Source organism: Idiotropiscis lumnitzeri, chromosome 11 (assembly GCF_059441095.1).
Source record: "Idiotropiscis lumnitzeri isolate Australia: NSW breed Sydney's pygmy pipehorse chromosome 11, RoL_Ilum_1.0, whole genome shotgun sequence".
In the NCBI taxonomy this organism is placed as follows: Eukaryota; Metazoa; Chordata; class Actinopteri; order Syngnathiformes; family Syngnathidae; genus Idiotropiscis; species Idiotropiscis lumnitzeri.
In genome coordinates, this window is record NC_142401.1 from 12054232 (window position 1) to 12069734 (window position 15503).

Below are 15503 nucleotides of genomic sequence, written 5' to 3' on the forward strand. Positions count from 1 at the left end.
ATAGACCGAACATAAAACACAAATCCACCTATTATCATATATATTAAATGCGAATTTTCAGTTTTTTTATATAGAGTAGTACAATAACTGTTTTGATGACTGGGCCCAAAGGAAAAAATAACTTTTCTGAACACAATATTGCTTTCCCACTTGTATTAACCTACTGTGGAAAAAAAAAAACAATTTTAGGAGCAAAGAAAAAGTTGACATAGAGCGACTCCTCACCAGCAAGATTATAATAGTTTGGGACTTCATTATAGTTAGTTACTATACATTTAATTTGCAGTGAGTTCCATCCATCCATTATCCAAGCCACTTAACACCACAATGTTGACTTCTTTTTTTTTTTTTATTTAGTTAGGTTTTATTCATTTTTGGAGGGGCTTAGTTTTTATTTTTTTCAAAAATGCATAGTTTTAAGACTTATTCATCAAGTAAAAGATATCACGATATAAAGTCACAATTGTGTTTGTGTTTGAAGGACGGGGGGGTAGTACACTACAATTCCCAAACCCTGTTCAACCTTCCTTCCGTTTTATGACAAGTAATACAGAAAGAATACTTACAATTCATATCTGACGTCTTTGTTGTCTGGGCTGTGTAAAGGTGACAAATTAAAGCTATGTGTGCTAGATTTAGGCCATAGGAAGCATATTACAGTGTCAGTCAAAACAATCCTGTGTTGGTCTAACTACCAAGACCTTGGCTATGTGACCTTGAGGCCCTGGGGGCTAGAACGCAGTACAGTTGCATGTCTATGTAATCTTGTGAACTTTGAAGTTGGAACATGAAAGTTGAAAACATCTTGGAAAGAAAATACATGCACGTACGAGAGTCGGAAAATCCACAAGCAAACCAAAACCATTCACAATACAAACGCATCAGTCGAATGAGTACTGAATCGGTGACGTCATCTTATTACAGTCTCTTATAAGGTGATGCACCTCACCTTAATACAAACTTCCACCTAAGAAATGAACTAATTGACACAAAAAACAGGACATTTTATTTTAGGGAGGATTTATTAAAGGGATTTTTTTCCATCAGCGTTTTCAGGATTCTAAATATGACATCAAGTACGCCTCACACTACTGACGCTGTGATGGAACAGAACTGAACTCAAGATCAAATAATTAATCACAACATTTATGACAGTTGTAGATAATGTGAGATAATGTGAGCAACTCTATGAGATTGCAGCAATGATAGTTCTGGGTTTTGAGAATGGCTATGCTACCCTGAGTTTTTGCGACAGCAACAGCTTTAGTAGCATATGCTATGACCTTTTCCAAGTTTGCCACGAGTCAATCGCAAACATAAAGAGAACCATGCATACAGCAAGAGGCTGTTACAAAACACTGGGAGAACAGAGAATATCAAATGAAATACAAAAATAGTGACATAAACTCAAGTACATAATAGATTTCTCTTACTTGTCATTTGATTTAAAAAAAAAGTTTTCTTCGCACCTACATGACTTATAAGAAAATAATTAGACTGCAAGGTGTAAAATTTCGAATGTCCATCAAGAGCGACAGAGAAAGTGTACAACAAATTTCAACTTTTGATTCGACAAAGTGGATAGTTTAAATATTCCAGCGTTGTTTTCATGTTAGTGTGAAATTTATTTCACGAATCGTTGCCTCATTTGTATAAAACAGAAGAGTAGAGCATAAATGTGACGGAACTGATTTTTTTTTAGATGGTTAAACATACTATTCCATTTCATTTCTTTTAAAAGGAAATATTTGTAGTGGTGAGTATGATCACGGAGCGCTTAAGACTTTTTGTAACCAGTAGCATTGTGTTTTTATTCAATTTGCTTCAAACTTATGCTACATTCAGAAGTGCAATGAGCACCAGATGAATAAGCATGTTGGTCATTTAGGATTTAAGGCATAAATGGGTCCAACGTTTAAAAACACTGCGCCGAATGGCTAGCTGATTAGAACATTTTCATGATTTGCAAAAATGTTGTCTCACGGGTTGTGGATTTTTGACAATGATGTACAATGTGAGAAAAGAACCAAAAAGTACCGTACAGTCAAATTTGACTGTAATTCAAAATGTCAGACAGAATTGCTCATACAGCATCACAAAAGCGGACAGGTCCTTCTTTCTTGGGTTGTCTAGGCAACAAAGTAATTTGTTAATCATTGACCAGCAATCTCCTGATTGGCACAGTCTGAAAACGCTGCAGTCTTTGATTGACATTGACCAACAGGGTGCAGATCAAGCAAACTAAAAGCACTTCAGTTTTGCAAATACGTTCAATTCAGAAACAAGTTGGACTGTTTCAAAGTCTCTACAATTTGATGTGGTAATTCTCATGTTGACATAAACTACTAGAATCTTGTGTCTATTGAATTCCTTGACAATAACAAAAAAAGACAACTCTGAACAAAAACTGGATGGCATTGAAACAATATTAAACAAAAGACCATTTGAACCAAATTACAATACTGACAATGGGCCAAAAACAAAATGGGGAAGGAATACATTTGTTATTGCTTGAATAATGGAAACCTTTGAATATTTTATCTGGGCTACCATTGGACAGTTACTACCACCCCATTGATTGACTGTGCACTGCTTCTTTGGGCCCCTTCCGTATAAAACACAAAAAGCAACATGAGCAATGAATTTTAGGGTGACACCAGGTTGACTTTCAATCCAGTGCCTAATACCAGAGTTACTTAACTGCAAATACTTAACCGCCTGAACCCGTTTTACCGGAGGGCACGCAGCCATGACAGGTTCCAACTTCCCATGGAACGGCCAGCACAATCGTTTACGTTTCCAGGGGTTGTTCCAAGGCTGACTTAATTCACCTGGAAGGGACTGACACCTGCCATCCTGGCACTCGCCTGCGAACGAGTAAGAGTCAAAGGGCACCTCATGGTATAGCAAAGTATCACAGTGTTTAGGGGTGTTAGGCAAAAGCCTTCTTATAGCGTAAAACAGGCGAGGATGTGGCTCATCTCTGCCAGCCCCTCCTATTGTTCCACATAGGAAAAAGGCGAAGCGGATGGCAAATACCATGCCAGTAAGTTGGGCAGAGAGAGGGTGGAAGAGTTCATAATTTATCTTCATGTTTCAAATGTTCACACACCACTCTGCTCTTGATACCGCACACCCTTTCAGTGCTCTTGGGAACACGTTTGACCCATTAATAGCAAGAGGCTCTTATCTGCCAAGTCGGAAGCCTGAGGTGCCGTCAGGCCCTGTGGGCTGCCGGATCACATGATTGTTGGGACGAACTGGTTCTGGTGCCTGGGCAGTCATACGGCCTGGCCTAGAGGAGTAAAGAGGAGAACCAAGAAAATAATTTTGATTAGAGCAAAAATGTCTGTTGTTGTTGTTTTGCTGAAAAGTCTTACCTCTCTTGGCTGGGATTATCCTGAGGTGTGTCATCTGACGAAGCACTACCCAGAATCCTTCGACGAGCCTCGGCATACTCCGCTTCTCGCTGTGCCAAAGACTTCATCTGCTGGGAAGGTCGAGACGAGGATGCAGGATTTCCCGCAGTACCGTTATTTGACGGACGCTTTAAAATTCTGATTTGTGGCGGTGGTGCTGCAGGAAGAGATTCATCTTGGATTACAATCGCAGTTCTCACAGGTGAACTTGAACTGGAATTCCTGCACAGATAACAAGGTTTCCCAAAACAATGTTAATTTTTAAAATCCATTTTAAATTTACGTTATTTATTTTGCATTAAGTATTAGTTACTGTACTTACTTTGCCTGCTGGTTTATTTTCAACTTTGCCTCAAGCCTTCTCTCTATTTCCTGAAGAGATACAGTACATGATTTTTTTTTTTAACATACGTAGTATATTAATTTAAGATGTATTTTCAGACATCATGACAGAAATGTAAAACAAGCTTGACTCAACATAGGTCAACACCTCATTTGAATACACAACACAATACAATTGTGCTTATTTTTACCCACCACCAGATTTACTCTTATAATAAACCCTTTTCGCAGTATTCATTGAGAATACTTTTTGTTACTAATTATTAATAGGACACATACAGTTATCAGATCACGGACAAAATCTGAATCCAACTTCCACAAAACATTTTGGTGAGAGTGGATGAGACTAGAAAGATGAAAAATATTGGTGAGGATCTAGGCAAGCAGCATTTTGGTGCCAAGAAAACCGCAAAGTAGCCGGCGGTGCTGACAAAAAGATGAACCAACAAACAAAAACATGGAGTATACATTACTGTTCACTGTGTTCTGTACTCTACTTATTGGCACTGTAGTTAAACAAGAAGATTATTGAATTTCTAGAATAACATCAAAGGAAGGCATAAGAATTTTGGACACTGTGTTTACATCAATGGTTAACCTGGTCTGGGCAACCCCCCCAAAAAAATTATTATTTCATTGATCCCTGTTCGATAAGAGAATTGACTATTATTTTTAGTATTGGTGTTGAGACTGTTGTTCCAGGACTCCTAAGAGGTTAAAAATGTGAAGCAAGAAAACACAACAAAGCTCACAGAAAACATCCATCTTGGATCCCCGACTCAACGGGAACCACGGAAGTGACGTCACTCATAGCTTCCACGATAAAGGAAACTTAGCCCTACGACAAAAACGATCTAATTCCCCCAACAGTGCGATCTCGTTTGACATATTGAATCATAAAGTGGTCAATAATAACAAAGACTCTAAGATTAACTGACTAAAGTTGCTGTGACTAATTATAGCCACACGACCATGACGTCCCATTGCAGTATTCAGCAGCCCTTATTTCCAGCAGTGAGCGGCTCTAAATGAAAATGTTATTTATGCACAAAGCAAATGAAATTGAAACGCATATACCAAAGAAAATCACGAATGTGCTGGAAATTTACATTTCCCGTTGGCCCAGGTAGTCGCGAGACAGTGGGGCCTGTTGGGAAGTCACACTCTGTATATATATAACGCACGAATTTGACCGAACTAAATATTGTATCCAGACGCTGCCTTGTCACTGGAACTTAATAAATCGACATGAATCGTGTAAAGGTTGCACGATCTGCGTTTCTTACCCCGCTGTCTGCCGCTTCCTCCCAGCTCTCTGCAACCTCTTCATCCTCCATTTTAACAGCCCACAACCTCCCAGCTTTGGCTCCTCCACGCCAGCTAACTGCTGCCTCGCATCCGCGCAGTGTGGCTCCGGGGCGGGTATTGTTCGACAGCAGCTAATCGCAACAACCCAGATTTCTGACGATGGTAAGAAGGGCACGGACTTCACAGGGCTGCCAACCTGCCTCTATTGGACCAGTAATCGTAATGTTCAACAGAAGGGAACCCTTCCTGGTTGTTACGGTGGTGCCTCAGCTCTACTTATGTTTGGCGTCACGTTCACTCGGCATCGCTATTGTCCCAAGCACCTCTCACACCTAAATCTACATAACGTGATTGCTAACAGACATAACACAGATTTATCGCATTTATTTTTAAACAAGAAGCAGAATGATCGCATGGACGGTATCAACTAACTTTGCGAAATCGACAATGGTGAGTTAGTGCCATTTTTATTCAAGAATGGTTTCATTCAAATTCTTTATAATTATTAGCAGTAAAATATCAATGTAAGAGCTTAACGGACAATAAGTTGTCAGGGTGATAAATACTATCAACAGACACAGGTGAAAATGCTACTCGAATTTATTTTTTTTGTCGTGATGATGAAATAACCGACGGCTTTGAACGCAACATCGCAGTAATGGAAAACTGCCAAACGTAAGCGTACTCGCTTGCATAGCAGTCTTTTTATAAACCCAGGCCGAATTACTGTTCCCTAAGGAGGCAAATGTGCTGCAGATGACATTTGTTTTAGCAAAAGTATAATAACAGTAATATTTTTGGCATAATAATACTAACAATAATAATAATAATAATAATAATATTCATAATCATAATGATTATTAGAATAATAATACAAAAAAATTCTACTAAATGTACAGTTACCAGCAATACCACTCTTGGAAGTAAAGTCCCTTCCAAAAATATTGGAGCGGCAAAGTCAATTTCCTTGTTTTTTTGTGGTGGACTGGAGACATTTAGGTTTGAGTTCAAAAGATGAATACCAGATTTTATTTCATGCTATTTCTTGACATCCAGATGTGTTAAACAACTCAGGACAGAGCACCTTTTGTTTGAAAACACACACTTTTCAAGTGATCAAAAGTATTGGAATGGAGATACTTACTTGAAGTGGATAACGTTTAACATTTGGCTGTATAACCTTACTAACTGCATAAAGCCTGCGACTCATTGACTTTACCAGACTGTTACATTCTTCAAATGATGACATTAAATGATTGAAAGTATGGATTCTGAAGTGTACAAAACAATTTTGTGTGGTAATTAAATGAAAAATTCATCCAAACTAATCAAGAAACGTTTCATCACGCAACAAGGTAAAGGAAACAACAATTGAAAGCGGCCGCAGTAAAAGCCTGAAAATCATTAAAAGTGAAGAAAACAACAGTCTGGTGGGTCACAGGTTTGATGCAGTAATGGCATGCAAGGGTTATGCCACCAAATGAAATGTCATTCACATAAAGTTAACTTAATAATGTCCGTTCCAATACAATACAATAACATGACTTCTTGTTTCCCAAATTTTGTACTGGTCGAGCTTTTAATTTTTTACCCCAAACAAGTGGAATAAAATGCAAGATATAATAGAACTCACCCCAATAATTCCAAATCTACTGTTTAAAAATTTAATGATGGAAACTGTACATCAGTGCTTCTCAATTATTTTCTGTTATGCCCCCCGAGCTAGAAGAAAACATTTTGCGCCCCCGCAACCCCCACCACCCACTCTCCGCTGCAACTATAAATAATAGCATTTTCGTAGTAAAATAAACCAACACCATAGAGTCAATACCCGCCCGACCATTTGAGAAGCGCTGCTGTACATGATCGTATGATTGCAGCTGTCTTTAACCTGTTTTGAATCTTATATTCACTATGTGCGATGATGTAATCTATTGTATTATGTAACTACTGGACGGTCACTGTGCAATGCTCAATGTATTTGCTTTATTATGCATTGATTGTCAATGGGTATCTGCTCTCAATTTCCTTACCTGAATAAATAAAGCTTAAATAAAGAAATATAAACTATTATTTAAACACAGACACAAGAAGAGTTACACAACTGACTCAATAAGATGCAGCAATGTTAATTATTTTCCGTTGAGAAAAGAAATTGTACGTTGATTATCGTGTTATTGTGTACATGTTGGTACACTGTGACACTGATGCCGTTTATTTGATGGTCTACTGTGATTTCTATTGTGTGTTGCCATAAAGTAAGCAAGAATGTGTTTGTTTTTTAGTAAACTTCAACTGGGAGTAGCAACAAACAGATTGAAGCTTCTTTTTTTTGAATAATTTTTCACTGTCACCAACTCAACTAACTTGTGAAGTTTGCTAAGTTGACTTCAAGTCAAGGTACTACTGTAACATATTAAATGTCCTCAAGACTACTTTTGAGTTTTGTTCAAAATAGGGTAAAATTGTAGTAGAATAGAGTGTAGAGGAGCCCGAGAGGGGTGGAGTATTAAAAAAACTGCCACTCAAAGTGCAGCCCGTGGGCCGCCGCCACTTGCCCATTTCTGGTCTTGACACTTCCCCAGTGTCAACTAGCTGAAAGGTTTGAATATTATTTAACTATCTACGTTTCACTGACACTTATAGGCTAAAAGTTTAGATTTTATAACAGAAGTAACAAAAGGCTACTGGGCCCCCCTGCAGGATAAAAGTAATCACGTTATCATCAGCTGGTAGCAACATAAGAGCACCGGAGAGACTGGAAGAGTCACCGAAAGGCATATACGTAGACTTCCCTAAAAAAAATAAGTTTACTGTATATGTTATAGTGCGTTTTGAAGTGTTGTCTGCATAAAGTGGATTGAGTTGAGTTCAAAGTAATTTTGCTGAAGGATAGTTCTTAACTTGCGGCACGGTGGCCGACTGGTGAGCACGATGGCCTCACAGTGAGAGACAGCATCGGGCGTGGGTTCGATCCCGGCTCCGGCCATCCTGTGTGGAGTTTGCATGTTCTCCCCGTGCTTGCGTGGGTTTCCTCCCACATTCCAAAAAACATACATGGCAGGCCGATTGAACACTCTAAATTGCCCCTAGGTATGAGTGTGAGCGCGGATGGTTGTTCGTCTCTGTGTGACCTGCAATTGGCTGGCAACCAGTTCAGGGTGTCCCTCGCCTACTGCCCGAAGATAGCTGAGATAGGCTCCAGCAACTCCCGCGACCCGAGTGAGGAGAAGCGGTACAAGAAGATGGATGGATGAATAGTTCTTAACTTACAGTCCAGTAGTCACAGCTGCGTCGGACCGCCCCCTCGGGCTTCCAAGCCGAAGACCCACCCAGCCAGTGGAGCCGCCCCGCGGCTGCTGCTGCTGCCGATGTGTCGCTGTGCGCTCAGTGTGCTGCGGAGGACGCCGTTGGTCGATGGAAGATGGCGACCGTTTGGCGGCTGCTGAGGACACGCCGGAGCTGATACCCAGAGACGAGCGGACCTTTAAAACACAGTCACGGAGGAGCACGTCTTAAACGGCGGTACTGTCGACGCTCTCGCGGCAGAAAGGCCTGAAAGTGACAGCGTCATTCGCAAGAAAGCCTGACTAAAAAGATGTGTCCGCCGGAGCAGCTAATTAGCACACAGATTCTCTTGAAGCTAACGTTAGCGCAGATTATCAACAATGCACAAGGAAGTCAGCACCCGTTTACTCGTATCACTGAGACTGTTGAGTAGTTGGAACATTGCACCATGAAGTGATTTGAAGGTTTATATTCATTTGTTGGTTGTGTCTTGAATGAAAACGCTGTCGTAGCCTTCGCTATCTAAACAGTCCTCGGCGTTAGCCAAGCTGCCAGTGTTAGGTTAGCCAGCTCTAGTCGCTGTTAGCATAACACTCCGAGGAGCGAGCGTTAAAACACGAGTTGAAAGACAATCTCCAAAAGCCAAAATGCTGCTTTTGAACGTGCATAGCAGTCACCGACCACCTCATTCGGTTAGCGTTATTTGCCAAAAGCGGGAGTACCACAATATTTCCGTTATGATGTGATGGCTAAGGTAGTGTGTTGTTGCTAACGACAAAGTGGGATGGATGTGGGGCGGAGGGTCAAATTGGCTCTTGGGACCACCCGTCTCAAACAACAATGAAAACAATTAAATTTTGCATGTGCAAAGGCCACAGAGAAATGTTCGAAGTTCTAGATGGTTACTGTCATTGGGTTCATTTGAATGTACTTTTTCCCAAGGTGTCTTTACATCTCACTGCAGTAGAGCCCTTAAACTAGTAAACCTGATTGATTATTATTCCTAACCTCAGTAATGGTGCTGCAGATTGATTATTATTCCTAACCTCAGTAATGGTGCTGCAAATGTAGCACATCTGCTGTCCTGTCCATAAATAATTAACATGGACAAAGTCCTCATCCCTTTGGCTCAAACACCACTTCAATTGACCTGAAATGAAACGACCTCCAACAGTAGACTTCAGCTTTGATTTGAGGGCGTTTGCATCTAAAAATGTCCACAGTGTAAGAATTATAACTATTATATATATGTGCCTCTCACTTTTTAAGGGGCCAAAAGTAATGGGACGGTTTAAAAAATCCTAAATCAAACTTCCACTTTTTTAATACTTGCTTGTAAATCCTTAACAGCCAATTACTGCCGGGAATTACTGTCAGGAAGGGATAGACATCAGCAGATGCTGGCTTTCACCCTCGGTGATGCAGTTTTGTCTTTACCAAGTGAAATGCATGTTTAATTGAATTCAGGTCCGGTGATTGGCTTACCACATATATAGATGCGTGCATACACGAGTGTAACCAATCTCCCATCCGCATACTTCACTGAGGAATTGCTTTGGATCATAAGTAGTTTCTTTTACTTCTACCAACTCACCATGTTAATCTTTGTCTCATCTGTCCATAACACGTCGTTCCAGAACTTTAGAGACTTTCTTTGTTCTGCTATGGTTTTGAAGAATTTTCCGAACAGTTGATTTGGCCAAACCTTATGTTCTCTGATGAGTTTATTTTTGCTTTTTCATCCTATTGATGGATTGCTTGCTTCACTGGTGATGACAGTTCAATTTCATATTGAAAGTTGAAGGATTCCAAATGCTTTTGGTCCCTTAGAAAGTAGGAAGCACATACAAAAATTGTTGCAATTTGTTCATCTGATTTGGATGTAAAGCATATCTTGTTTCATTCTTTTGTTATCCTTTGTGGTGGGCTTTTGAGCCAGAAAGATGAAAATTGAGAAGGCACCTGACTTTACATTGCATCCTATAATAATCATACGTTATGAATCCCTTTGATTGCATCGCAGTCCCATCGCAGTTTTTCTCCTAATGGGCACCACGCACATGTATCACCATCATGTCTCCCGTGTCCCAACAGACCATAATGTCCCAAACGACCAACCATGATGACAGATGCTTTGTTGCCATGGACACAGAGGACGATGGCGCCGACCCCGCTGGAATATTAGAGGGCCTTGAAGCAAAGATGGGGTCCTATCGGGAAGAAGGGAATGTGGACTCTTGTGCCAAAGCTGGAGGGAGAACTATGATGGAGCTGCCAGAGGAAGTCCTTGAATACATCTTGTCCTTTCTCTCACCTTACCAGGAGCACAAAACGGCTGCACTTGTATGTAAGCAGTGGTATCGCCTCATTAAAGGTAAGTGCTTATTTTAGTCATGCACCCTACAAGGAAGGCTAGTTAATAAATCTTAAAGGGATTCCTGTTGCAAATCTTTTTTTTTTTTTTTTTTTTGCTTAGGTGTCGCTTATCAGTGCTATCATGGTTTCATGAGAGCCGTCCAGGAGGGAAACATTCAGTGGGAAAGTCGAACATACCCATATCCAGGGACACCAATTACTCAGCGCTTTTCACACAGTCAGTATACTTAAAATAATCCAATGTGTCTGATGAAACTTAGTTCTGCTACTAGCCAATGTGGAACAAAATTGGATCCGGAATTTGTCTGGGTTTTTATTTTGGAAGTAATCTATTGAATCTGTTCCAGTTGTTAACTGTTATATAAGAGTAAAGACTGTTAATATAACACTTAAAAAATTGAACAATTTACTCTGATACATGTAATTGTTAACAGGTATACTTACACTGGACTCAAATATTGGGATTTTTGAATGTGAGTCCGCTGAATTCCTGCCTTCTCATAACACTCCTTATTGAGGCTTCAGAGTTCATGCTTTAATTTATAGAATTATCACGGGCATCATATTAAAATATATCAATATCAAAGTCTTATTGCACTCCCTCTTTGTTTCTGTTTTCTATTCTTGCAGGTGCATGTTATTACGACTCAAACCAGTCTATGTATGTGTTTGGAGGCTGCACCCAGAGTAGCTGCAATGCTGCCTTTAATGATTTATGGAGACTGGACCTGAACAGTAAAGAGTGGATTCGGCCTCTTGCTTCAGGTAGGACTACCTGAGATACAAAAAAAAAAGGTTCCATTGAGAGATGCGACCTCGGGCTGTGTAAAAAAAAAAAAATAAGATGATACACATGAAAGAAATGTTGTTTGTGATTGTGAACTAATTTTGTCACATGCTTTACCAATAGTGTTAAATCAGCTTTTGTCTGTGGCTCACAAGTGTGACCTAAGTATTACTTTCTCCTCTGTAAACCACAGAAAGGGTTCATGTGACGTTTTTCAGTGACCATGGCATTGCATAATGTGTTTTTTGGTTTCCAAATACATGGGTATATAACTTTTAGGAAGTATGTCCTCAAATATCCGCCATGAAGTATGAGCCACATGCTGAATAACTTGTGCTGTCGTGATTGAACACATAACTTTACACGCACTCCAAATTGGATTGGAAGTTTAATAAGTCATTGCTCTCTTCTCTCCAGGCTCATATCCATCTCCAAAAGCTGGAGCAACTCTGGTGATGCATAAAGATCTGTTGGTGCTGTTTGGAGGCTGGACTAGACCGAGTCCTTACCCATTGCACCAACCAGAGAGATTTTTCGACGAAATCCACACCTACTCCCCTTCTAAGAACTGGTAAGGGGGAAGAAATGGACTTTTTGAAATGATTTGCATTTCTTCTTTTATTTACACTGCATATTATGCATTCTTTGTGTCCTAGGTGGAACTGCATTGTGACAACACAAGGTCCGCCTCCCATGGCTGGCCACTCTTCATCTGTTATTGGAAGTGTCATGGTGGTGTTTGGAGGCTCATTAGGAGCACGGCAAATGTGAGATTTTTATCCTTTATTATAAATACATTGACACAGACACAGATTTATACACACATTACACACATCTCTGTTTGTTCTCATCAGGAGTAATGAGGTGTGGGTTTTGGATCTGGAACAGTGGTCCTGGTCCAAACCAGCCATATCTGGCCCGTGCCCACACCCACGAGGTGGGCAGTCACAGGTAGGGAAATGTTAACAATATGTGTGCGTGTTTGTGCGTGTCTTTCTGTCTCTTTGGGACTAGAATTGTTGGCGATTCATTATCTCTGACTTGATGTTTTTCTGACAGATTGTGATTGATGATCGCACGCTGCTCATCTTGGGAGGTTGTGGAGGCCCAAATGCCGTAAGTGTAATTGAATCACAGTTTTCCACTTGTCATCATTTCAATCACAAGTACATGGATATTTACGATTCTTTCTAAATTACTGTAATATGATAGAAATGATATCCGGTGGGTTGTTCGCAGCTGTACACCTTTACTTACCTGTGCGTTGCCATGTGTTAAAGCTGCTCAAGGATGCCTGGCTGCTTCATATAGACGCACCCACGTGGAGGTGGCAGCAGCTGCATGTGGAAAACGAAGAACATGGTGCTCCGGAGCTTTGGTGCCATCCAGCTTGCAGAGTAATTATTCCGAATCAATATTTATGTTCGTACATTGTTCCTCAACTATATCACGGGTCATTGTTCATTCCACACCATAGTATTGATTTAAGAAAAAATAAATTTACTATATATGGACAAAGAAGGTTTCTGCCTGACAGCGGTGTTGTGGTATTTGTATCTGCGATTTTGGCCTATTTCGGGTGGGTTTGTAATGTACTCTATGTACAATGATGAATCTGGGTTCACTGAAATTCTAAATAGTGTCTGATATGTGTTGTCCCACTCTCCTTCAAGGTGGGCCAGTGTGTGGTGGTCTTCTCACAGGCTCCATCTGGCCGTGCACCACTCAGCCCAAGTCTTAACTCTCGGCCCTCCCCCATAAGTGCCATACCTTCCCCGCTGGGCCCGGAGCCGCCTTCTTTGCGATCTCAGTCTCCTGTGCGGAGCGGGGCGGCTGGTGTCGTTCTGGGCGCTGTTGAAGAGGCTCCATGCGTGAACGGCCGATGGGGCACACTGAGGCCCCGACCTTCAGCCCGAGGAAGTGCCAGAGACGGCAGCCCGTCCTCTTCCCAGCAACCGTCTCCCTCACAATGTCCCGACAGCCCCCCTCTGCCTCCGCATCCGCCGTTAATGAATGGCTCCTCCCCTTCGCCGCGGACCAGTCCGGCACAAGCTGCATCTCCGCCCCTTCGCGCACATCCGCCTGCCTCTACAGACTACAGCTGGGAGGCCGCACACCATCCTGAAGTGCCCAGCACTAACGGCCTGCACACACCTCCTGCGGGTTCCCCGCGCACTCCGCCAGGGGCGGTGTCCCCGGCTGCCTTACGACGAGGCCTGGAGGCGGTCAAAAACACATCTTCCTCATTTTTACCGTCTTCGTTATCTTCGCCTTCCCTTCAAACGCACGGAGCTTCTCCTGGAGGAGGAATTGGCGGAGCAGGAGCGGCCCCGCCCGGAACTCCTCCGTCCGCCTCCTCCAGCCCCCCGCAGGCTGCAGGAGCAGACGGACACGCAATCCCACCAATTGCCCGGCGTCTCGGCCATCATCCTCCCCAGAGTCTGAACGTAGGTAAACCTCTGTATCAGTCGGTCTGTATCAATTGCAAGCCAATGCAGATGTACGTGCTGGATGTGTCACGTGCCAAAAATGCTGGCACCGTGGCTTGGAGAGTTTATGGAAACGGGACCCCTGCTGCAGTTACAGGACCACCGGAGACCAGCCTCCACACTGTAGTGCAGGGCAGGGGGGAGCTTATTATTTTTGGAGGCCTCATGGACAAGAAACAGAATGTGAAGTACTACCCTAAGACAAACGCCTTGTACTTTGTCCGTGCAAAGAGGTAATAACGGACCTCACTGCCAGGGTTGGGATTTCCGGACTTCAGCCTGTGACCACACAAGGGAACTGACACGTAAAGCCTTTTTCTGTAGTAAGGATTATTGGGCAGTCTGTTATATGTTCCACTTCACAATTTCCTCCCTCCTGGCTTCTGCAAAATGAATTATCTTAGGCACAGTTTGATTTAAAAAAAAAAAAAAAAAGACTGCAGAGAGGCGTTGTTTATGACTGCATTGATCCTACATATTATTAACTCCTGTTAGGCTGATCAACAAGACCGTAACATTTCCACTTCTGTCGTCATCTGAACTCTAAACAAAGGATGCTTTTGACAGAAATATGTGATTACTACCTTGCATTTGGTATCACTCTTTAAGCCTGCAATGTTTACATTGAAAACTCTGCGTATGTATGTGTATGCGTGCGTGTTTATGCACGGTGGTTAAAAGTTGTGAGAGACGTGGCACTATACTATAAACATAGTAAAACAATGAACGCCTCCACGTCTCCCATTTGTCCATGTTTGCTGTGCTTGACTTAAAAAAATTTTTTGATCAGTGTCTGTCGTATCCCACTAGGTTTTGCACATGTACTAAAAGGTTTGCACAGTGTAATCTTCCAATTTTTGACACCATGGAATTCACTTGTATAGCACCTCTCCACCTATTAAGGCACTCAAAGTGCATGGAAGTATGTTTCACGTTTTCTTTTTCTAAGGAGTTCGAAAATAGTCACTACTCTTACCGATTTTTAATATAGCTTGTCTTTAGGGTCACAGGTGATGTGGAGCCTAGACCTAGCTGACTGGGTGAGAGATGATGTACACTAGCACTGGTTAGTAGCCAATCGCAACACTTTTGCTAGCATTTTTGTTTGATTGATTACATGTTTTTAACTTGGATTTAAAATCATTTACACTGCGTAATGGCTGACTTCACGTTTGTTGGCAGCTATTTCCATCTGCGTGCAGCATACAAGATAACCATGTTTGCTTTGAACCCTGGGGTCCTCTAATTGACTCAAGACTGCATACCTCTACTGGGTAATCATAGTTTGAACAACACCATTACTTATAAGCATATTATTATTTGTTTTTTTTATTTTCATCTGACATATTTGTTTTTTTTGTTGTTGTTGTCGTTCACTACATTACGACTTTTGGAAATTTAGCATATTTTCGATTAATGAATATCAGTATAATACAGAATTGCGAGCCTTGATGATAAGATTGTTTACACGATGTTGTGTGAAGTTGACCTTGA

At 41.4% G+C, this 15503-nt stretch overlaps 2 protein-coding genes across 4 annotated transcripts; one reads left to right on the forward strand and one right to left on the reverse strand.

Annotated features, from left to right (window-relative positions):
* Positions 1–1714: 1714 nt before the first annotated feature.
* On the reverse strand, positions 1715–5375 carry LOC148327486 (SUZ RNA-binding domain-containing-like). Its single transcript, XM_088308995.1, has 4 exons — positions 5048–5375; positions 3742–3791; positions 3381–3641; positions 1715–3295 (listed from the first exon to the last, which is right to left on the reverse strand). The coding sequence occupies exons 1-4, from the start codon at positions 5096–5098 to the stop codon at positions 3187–3189; spliced, it is 471 nt and encodes a 156-aa protein (XP_088165121.1). The 5' UTR covers positions 5099–5375; the 3' UTR covers positions 1715–3186.
* Positions 5376–5395: 20 nt separating this feature from the next.
* On the forward strand, positions 5396–14732 carry fbxo42 (F-box protein 42). 3 transcript variants are annotated; one of them, XM_088308992.1, is made up of 10 exons: positions 5396–5519; positions 10452–10731; positions 10834–10950; positions 11364–11498; positions 11938–12091; positions 12177–12287; positions 12375–12471; positions 12580–12636; positions 12801–12917; positions 13194–14732. In XM_088308992.1, the coding sequence occupies exons 1-10, from the start codon at positions 5475–5477 to the stop codon at positions 14244–14246; spliced, it is 2166 nt and encodes a 721-aa protein (XP_088165118.1). In that variant the 5' UTR covers positions 5396–5474; the 3' UTR covers positions 14247–14732. The 3 variants fall into 3 exon arrangements, with proteins under 3 accessions (XP_088165118.1, XP_088165120.1, XP_088165119.1); XM_088308994.1 differs by lacking the exon at positions 5396–5519 and adding an exon at positions 8260–8821; XM_088308993.1 differs by lacking the exon at positions 5396–5519 and adding an exon at positions 8260–8594.
* Positions 14733–15503: the final 771 nt, after the last annotated feature.